Consider the following 8,723-nt stretch of genomic DNA (forward strand, 5'->3'; position numbering starts at 1 on the left):
ACGGGGTTTCACCATGTTGGCCAGGCTGGTTTCGCACTCCTGACCTAAAGTGATCCGTCTGCGTCGGCCTTCCAAAGTGCTGGGATTACAGGCAGGAGCCACAGCGCCTGGTGTGGAATCTTCATTTTGAAATGTGTTCACTGGGCCATTTTTATTAATTTACCAAGACTCTTAAGACGAAGGCACCATTCCTCATCCTATGCAGGCCAAGACCCTCCTGGCAAGGTGGCATAGCTGGGGAGGGTGATGGAACGGCCCCATTTGTTTCAAGGGTCTGACTTTCCCTGGGAATCCATATCTTCCCAGTCCCACTGTGGTCTCATCCCTGTCCCTAGCTTCTTGCTCTGGAGCCTCTCTTGCCCCATTGGCCTGGCTTTCATTTTGCTGCCTTGGGAACCCAAATTTGTGCTTTTAGAATTGCCGCTTTGCCCTTAAGATCTGACAATTTGGGGGGGCTTGATTCCCCTGTTGCTAATGTCGAAGGTTGTACGAGGTCCATGGGAAGGAAGAAGGTGCCTCAGACAGACCCCAAAGCTGTTGATCTCAGCTTCTCTGCCAGCAGCATATCTGAAACTGGCTCAGTAAAATCCCTAGGCGGCTGCTGCTGCTGTGGGGAAGCTGGTGGCTGGATGGGTTGGTGAGGGGTGAGAGTGTCTCCGAGAAGTCCCTGGCTACTTGAGTCTCAAATTTCGGATTTCATCCTAACTGCAGGGCCCTGGCACCTCCCTTCCCCACCCCATGCCTCCCTGTGGAGCCCTGGCCAGCAACTTTCCATTGCAGGAAACATCTGCTGTGGAGGCCAGGCTCAGCTGGGGGTTACTGGAGGACATTGGCCAGGACCATCACCCAGATCCTGTAACTTGAAGCATGTGTAGGGCCCTGCCCTGCCCGCCTACCCGCCCTGCCTCACTCCTTCCCTTCCCCTCTGCCACGGGTGACTTTAACAAAGAAGCCATTTGCTGGTTAGGCAAGCAGAGCAGGGGCTGAGGAAAGGGGTGTGTGTAGGGGTGGGGGTGAGAGCAGGCCCTGTTGCTGCAGCCAGTGGTGGCCGCTCCGCCTGGGTGAGGGCTATGAGTCATAGCCCAGTGCCCGCCCAGGCTAGAGGTTGATTAAACGTGCCACTCTATGAGACAGATCAGGACTGGGGAGCTGGGCATTCAGTTCCTTTGCTGGAGTTTCAGACCAACTGTGAGTCACTCTGCTGCATATGAGTGACTGGCAGGGCTAGACCCTGGACGCGGCTGTGGACCATCCCTGTCCTGTGGAGTTTGCTTGTCCACCCAGGGGCCTGCCTTCCAGATTGCCAGCCAGCCCTGGGCACCTGCTGTACTGTCTGCATCCTCTGGACTCTTGGGGTGACTGTCTGCACTGACCAGAGGGAGGTGTGTGACCACACCCCCTCTGGGCTACTCTCAGCCCACGGACCAGCCAAGAAGGACAAAGCAGAGCCCGCCATGGGAGACTGGCCAGCTAGCTTGTGCTGAGAATCGCACTGACCACTGCCTCTCACTTGTGAAGCTTCACGCCAGGAACGCAGCTCTAGGAGCAGAAAGGATACCTGTCAGGGTCGCACAGGCCCTCTGCCAAGAAACCAGAGGCCACCATCTGCAGTCAGGCCAGGCGAGACCAGTTGTTTTCATGATGTGGGGACAGTCGGTTGTCAGTGCTCAGGGAGCCGGGCGTTGTTGGGAGGGGCAGCTGTGCGGGGCAATGGAACCGCTGACGGAGGAGCCGGAGTTCTGCAGCCACCTGCTGGAGCAGCAGAGCCAGGCGGTGCAGTGGTACCTGCAGCAGCAGCTCCACCACGCACTTGCTGCCGCCAAACACTGTTGCTGGCACGAATCTGAGGAAATCCCAGCCGTGAGTGTGTGACCCAGTTTCTCTGAGTCTCTGTGGCAGTTCTGCATCCTCGTCATGCCAACTTGACTCTGCTACCCAAAGGCCCCAGATTTGACAATCTTGGAACCAAAATTATTTGACCATTTTAAATTGAAATAAGTTATCCAGGCCCTGCCTTTGGGGGTACAGGAGGGAGAGGGCTGGGGTCTCTGGCTTCAAGAGGCTGCATGGTGGCAGGGCCAGCATGCCCACCTAATGTGCTTGCCATCCACACAGCAGCCTCATGGAATAGGCATGTGTTGATAAGCCTGGATAAAGGAGTCTCCAGACTGGCCACTTAGCAGGCCAGGCCTGGATGCACCCTCCCCTCTCCCTGTTGCTGCCACAGCTTTGTTTTAAGGAGAGGAGCAGCCCCTCGATTTGCCTGCAGGTTGGAGATTGTGGCCAAACACCCTGTACCTCCACCTCCGTGGATACCTGGGCTGTCACTGGTCATGCAAGAAGCAAGGGGGAGAAGGCACTAGGACAGAAAATTAGAAATAGGAAGACTTGGGGCTTCAGGGGCTTGGAGGTCCGACATCCAACCCCCTGAAGGTGGGTTTCACCCAAAGTGTGTTTGGGGTCTCCTGGTCAGCTGCTCCTCGGGTTGACATTGGAACTTTGTAAATACAAAGACCCAGTAGAGGGCTTGGAAGGCTAGTGGGGGCCCCTAAGCAGGTAAACATCTTGTCCCCAAGGGAGTGTGCTCTTGTGGGGAAGCCCTTCTGCTTCCTCTTGGCTGGAGGACCCTCCGGAGGCAGCACGGAGTAGGGTTTCAGACAGCACTGAGTCGGCCTGCCTTGCTCGTATTCCACTCCCAAGTTGCTTAACTTCTCTGTTTCTCCATTTCCTCAAGTGCAAAATGGGATAATAGAAATAATCCAGGATCACATGCAATGACACATGCGCATGGCTTATGGCTGTGCTTGGTACGTGGTAATAACTCATTTCACGTTAGCCACAGAGCAGCTCTAGAGGTCAGTTAGGCATAATGAGGAGCTCACTGGCGATTGGGTAGTCAAGCTGGGGTCTTCAGTGTGTGGACTCTGTTCTAAGAGGCAAGGGTGACATCTAGATTGTAAATCTCAGTACCAGTTTGAAACTAACAGGGGTCAGGGGAATGTTGTTTTCTAAGACTTTTTTTTTTTGTAGCCATAGGCTACACCCTAGGCTGAGGGTCAGCAGTGCTGTTTCTGTGTAGGTAGTCAGGGCATTGCCAGGTGGAGTGCAGGTATTTCCCTGTGGCTGTGCATGACTTGTCCTGGGTTGTGTACTTGCTTTCATCTGTCATCTGTAGTGCGCCTCATCTATAGGCGCATGTTTTCTTTTTAGTTTTTTTTTTTTTTTTTTCCACATTAAGATTGTAAGCCCTTGGACCAGGTGCAGTGGCTCATGCCTGTAACCCAGCACTTTGGGAGGCCGAGGCAAGTGGATCAGTTCATGTCAGGAGTTTGAGACCAGTTTGGTCAATATGGTGAAACCCTATCTATACTAAAAATACAAAAATTAGCCGGGTGTGATGACACACACCTGTAGTCCCAGCTACTCTGGAGGCTGAGACAGAAGAATGGCTTGAACCCAGGAGGCAGAGGTCGCAGTGAGCTGAGATCGCTCCACTGCACTCCAGCCTGGGTGACAGAGTGAGACTCTGTCTAAACAAACAAACAAACAAGCAAAAAAGATTGTAAGCCCTCAATGGGCAGGATTTCTGTGTATTCAGCTGGCTCATGGGATTTCCAAGGAGGATTTGCTAAGGCAGTTTATGGGTATGAGCCTGCTCTGAGGCAGCCATGTACCTAGGTGGGAAGTGAGCACAGGAGCAGGGATCATGAGATCTGACACTGACCAGCTGAGGACCTTGGGAAGGTGCTTCTCTCTGGCCTTGGTCTCTTCCTCGATGCTGTAAAGATTGGATGAGATAATGTACAGATGGAGAGGAGAGCTGGATGCCTCTCATGTACCAGTTATGTTTTTTAATTCTCTACCTGTGTGCTTATTGTGGCACTGGTTTTACGTTTTGTGATTTTATTAGCACTATGTTTTATGATTTCTTAGAAAATTATGCCTTTCCCACACAGCCAAGTGCTCACTCTGTTAGTCATGACGACACTTTCTTCTGACAGATGCTCTGGGCACCATCATGGGGGGCTGGGCAGCCTTCTTGGGTCCCTGCTTCACCATCAAGGTGGTGCTGGCAGAAGGCAGAACAGCAGTAGCTGGCATGGTAGATCCCAGGAAGCCCCCTGGAGGTGTCCCTCCTTCCTTTCTCTTGCTGGGATATAATGAGAGCCCCTTCTGGGTGTATCTGACGTTTTCTAATTGGTGGACCCTGGCGGCAAAGTGTTTTGCAGCACCAGATTCTCCCCACTGTGTTTCTCCACACTGAGCCCCATTCCTTAGCCTGGCCTCCTAGGGTCTGTGGGAGAGCAGAGCCTCAACTTTGCTTTTTATAACACACAAGCAAGTGCTTCTCCTTCTGCACCTTCCTCCCTAACCCAAGAACCCAGGTGCATCCTGCTAACCTTGGCCATTGTCATGCAGGTGTTAAGCCCCACCTACAAGCAGAGAAATGAAGACTTCAGAAAGCTCTTTAAGCAGCTTCCAGACACGGAGCGCCTCATTGTTGGTGAGCTGGATGACCTGGAGGGGACCGGGAGAAAGTCTGGGGAGCCCTCGGCATAGCACTGAGGGTGCTCTGTCTAGAGGCCATGAGCCAACCCAGTAAGCAAGGGAACAGGGAGAGAGGCTATCCAGAGCCCTGGCTCCAGCTATCAGGGCTCGAGGCTGAGTACCAGGCTTGTGGCAGCCTCGAGAGCCCAACCTGGAGTGAGTCACCAACACTTTTTTCTCTGCAGATGGCCCAGTGGCAGGAGGGGTTAGCATAGTTGTGGATGGGGGAGGGACATGAGTTGAATTTGTTGGTCTTTTCCACCTCTAGCTTCGTTGGCCCACTTTGCCATCACATTTATTTATCTGCCTCTAGGCAGTTGCATGTTACGCCACCTTTATGCTCCTTATCATGAGATGCCAGGGAGCTCCTTGGCTGCTAGTTCAAGTGTTTGGTGCCCTTTGTCTGTGATGGGTGACTGGGATCCCCCAGTGCTGGTAGGAAGGTTGACAAGCCTACTTGGCAGTGGTTTGCTGAAAATGCTTCTTGGCTCTGAGCTCCCTCCCCTATCTCCGCTCCTACCACAGATTACTCATGTGCACTCCAAAGAGACATTCTCCTTCAGGGCCGACTCTACCTCTCTGAAAATTGGATCTGCTTCTACAGCAACATCTTCCGCTGGGAAACTCTGGTAAAGACCTGCGCATGCTCCCTTGGGCTGTCCCCTTGGCTACGGCTGAGCAAGCTGCCCTTGCTTTCTTCCTTTTGCTGACTTTATGCTTTTCTCAACCCTTCGCGTAATTAACAAAACAGGCCTAAGTCTTAAGGATACCCAGCTCTAAGTCCCAATAATAAGATCTCCTCTGCCATGTCTTCGCCTTCCTACCTCCCCCTTGGGTATAGAAGAGAGGACTGAGAGCATTTGCTTATGTCAGATGCAAGCACTTATTTGGCATGAGTGACTGCAGGAGGAAGCATGGTAAAGTTAGGAAGGGCTTTGGCCTTGGGTCTCTGAAGAACCGGCTTGCACAGTTTCTGGGTTCTGTGACAATTAGCAGCGTGATTTTAGGCTAGTCCTTTCTTTGCCTGTGTTTCCTCATCCCATATACTAAGGTAGAGAAAGATTAACTCGATGACTTTTGTAGTCCCATCCTGCACCAATGTTCTGTGTTTCTGTATGTGGCAAATAATGGCAGGACCTCTGCACATTTAGCAGACTGTGTAGAAATGAGAAAGCTCCTTGACCAAGAATCAAGATACTCATGGCTGTGGACAAGGCTCAGTCCCCACTCTGCTGTGTGCCCTTTGTGAAATAAAGTGGTAAACCAGATGATCACCAATGTGGTGTCTTCCAGGGTTAATAATATGTATCCCGATTGCCTCTGTCTGCACTGGTGCCTCCTGAACACCGTTTACCTGACTTTGTAATGCCCCCTCTTGCTTGTTACCCATTCTCTGTCCTCTTGGATGCCAGCTGACAGTCCGTTTGAAAGACATCTGTTCCATGACTAAAGAAAAAACAGCTCGCCTCATTCCCAATGCCATCCAAGTTTGCACTGATTCAGAAAAGGTAAGTGGAGTCTGACTCTGGCCTTTCGAATTCTCCCTTACTCCCCTGTGCCTCGCTCCTTCTACTCTTGTATTTCTGCCCTTTCTTGAATTACATGAATAAGGAGGCCAATAGGATTGGGATGAGAGGCACTGAAAGTGACGCAGACCCCAGGAGCCACCTCCTGGGTGGACAGGCCGGGGCAGGGCGAGCAGGGGGAAGCTGGAGTGGCCGAACATTGGACTTGGAGCCAGAACACCTGAATTTGAGTCCCTCAACTATAAGCGTCTTGTGTAACATCTCTGAGCCTAAGTTTTTTCACCTGCAAAATGGAGCCAGCAATATTTAACACAGTCTTGAAATAACATCATGTATTTGAAAGCACTAAATTGTAAAGCAGTATACAAATGTAAGCAGTCGTCATTATGTATCAGCATAGCTGATTATCTCTCCAGAGGATGGGGAGTCTGATAGAAAATAATGGTTCCTATTAGTATGGGGAGAATATGTCAGATAAGGACAGAGCAAACAGTGACCTTTGACTTTTCACCAGAGCCTGAAGATTCAGAGGATCAAGGCTAGGGGTCGACTAGGTTTCTGCTGAAGACTAGGTTTACAGTTCCCTTGGACTCAAGCAGTTCAGTGGCAGGAACCAGGAGACTTTGGGGTCAGATAGTATTTGGTTTGACCTATTTTGTTGTTGTTGTTTGAGACGGAGTCTTGCTCTGTAGACTAGGCTAGAGTGCGGTAGTACTATCTCAGTGCACTGCAACCTCCACCTCCCAGGTTCAAGCAATTCTTGTGCCTCAGCCTCCCAAGTAGCTGGGACTACAGGTGCCTGCCATCACGTCCAGCTGATTTTTGTATTTTTACGACGTTGGCCAGGCTGCTCTTGGATCTCCTGACCTCAGGTGATCCACCAGCCTCGGCCTCCCAAAGTGCTGGGATTATAGGCATGAGCCACTGCACCTGGCCTGGTTTGACATATATTTTGGATGCTAACCGGCTTCGTGATTATACAAGTGCCTAACCTCATCAGCCTGTTACGCTTTATTGGTTGTTAGCTTTGTTTGTTGTCTAAGGCTTGTTGTGTGGTTTAAATGAAATAGCATTTGTAGACCACCTTGTAGTTGGTCAGTAAAATCTTTATTACTTTCTTTGTATCTGTTTAATGGGTAGACTGCACAAGAGCAGGATCTCTGTCTGTGCTGTTTCTTATCCCTTACACATGTAGATTAGTGCCTTACACATACTAATATTCAAATAGTTGTTGAATGAATGAAATAGGTTGGCAGGTTTGTCTTCTCTTTCCATTTAGGCTGGTTCATAGCTCACCCCTTACCCAGTTCCAGTAGGTAGGTGAGGGGCATTTTTTTTAATCGAGTTGAGAATTTCAAAACAAGGAGAAAAGCACTAAGGAAAGTGTGGGTAAGAATAGAAGGACTTTGTCACACTGGGAGCTTAACAGTACCAGGTACCCAGGCCTCTGGTGTACTGACACCATCACTAAAGCAGAGGTGCGTGATCACGGGTATCTGAGTCATTAGTGTTTGGGGACAAAGTCAGTATTTTTTCTTAAAGTAAGGAGAACTGTGTCTCTCTTAATTATATTGTAACTCAACGACATTTATTGCCATTTTCTCATTTCTCCAATCTAGCACTTCTTCACTTCATTTGGGGCCCGGGATAGGACGTATATGATGATGTTCCGGCTCTGGCAGAATGCCCTCCTTGAAAAGGTAAGTACTGCCGAGTTTCCTTTTACTGTGGGACTGGCTGTCTCCACAGAAGCCCGTTTCTCCTCAGGGTTCCCCCACTGATAGTATTCTCCACTGATGGTAATGACCCGACTCCTGAAAGTAGCATATAAATTCTCTCACTAACGGCCTCAACACCTCCAGGAGTAAGGCACTCATTGTCTTCAGGCACTTCAATTTCACTGCTTTGAAATGTCCTGGGATTTTTTTCTAATCAGGTATGGTAATGCATGCAGTCATAAAGAAAGAAGTTCTTAAATTCACAGACCCCAGAAGTAGGAGGCACGGCAGGATGGGAGGGCCACCAGGGAAGCACCAGGGTCAGTCAGGAGACAGAATGGAAAAGGGGAGGAATGGGCAGAGCCTTTATTGTAGTTTTTGCAGGAAGGAGCTGGGGAGGCAGGGCAAGCAGGCCAAGCAGGTCTGGGATTGGCTAGTTTAAATAATTTCAGCAGGCTGCAGGGTGTAGGGACTGCCTCAAGTTGCCTGATACCTCGGAAGCTATAATAGATAATGGGGAGGGTGTGAATATGAGCCTTGGATGGGCTGGCTGCATATAAAAGGCCCACTCCTGGATGAGGTATCGCCTCTCTCTGGGAATTAGCTAACCCTGCTGGGTCCCTTCCCAGTCAGCAAGGCCCCAGATACCACAACATAAAATACAAAAAATGTAGTTAACCCAGCCATCACGAATTGACTTCTTGAGTGTTTAAATGAAGCTGTGAAGAGACACAGATGAAGGCACCTATTCATTCAGTGAGCCGTGACTGTGCCACTGCATTCTAGCCTGGGTGACAGACCAAGACCCTGTTTCAATTTAAAAAAAAAAAGTTCCCACTCAGATGCAGTTGGATGGTAAGAAACTAGCTTTCAGCCAGAGAAAGAGACGTAAGAAAGAAAAAAATAATATATACATATACACACATACACA

The 8,723-nt window shown here is 50.1% G+C and overlaps 1 protein-coding gene across 17 annotated transcripts in view; it reads left to right on the plus strand.

Annotated features, from left to right (window-relative positions):
- The window catches only part of GRAMD1B (GRAM domain containing 1B), a 269,384-nt gene that overhangs the window by 234,557 nt on the left and 26,104 nt on the right, over positions 1 to 8,723 (plus strand). For all 17 annotated transcript variants that reach the window (XM_037736771.1, XM_037736762.1, XM_037736763.1 and 14 more), the window contains 4 exons: positions 4,420 to 4,504; positions 5,074 to 5,177; positions 5,961 to 6,056; positions 7,694 to 7,774. In XM_037736771.1, coding sequence (XP_037592699.1) covers positions 4,420 to 4,504; positions 5,074 to 5,177; positions 5,961 to 6,056; positions 7,694 to 7,774 — 366 coding nt within the window. The remainder of the gene's footprint in view (positions 1 to 4,419; positions 4,505 to 5,073; positions 5,178 to 5,960; positions 6,057 to 7,693; positions 7,775 to 8,723) is intronic.

The sequence above is a fragment of the Cebus imitator genome, unplaced genomic scaffold (genome assembly GCF_001604975.1).
Source record: "Cebus imitator isolate Cc_AM_T3 unplaced genomic scaffold, Cebus_imitator-1.0 Scaffold28, whole genome shotgun sequence".
In the NCBI taxonomy this organism is placed as follows: domain Eukaryota; kingdom Metazoa; phylum Chordata; class Mammalia; order Primates; family Cebidae; genus Cebus; species Cebus imitator.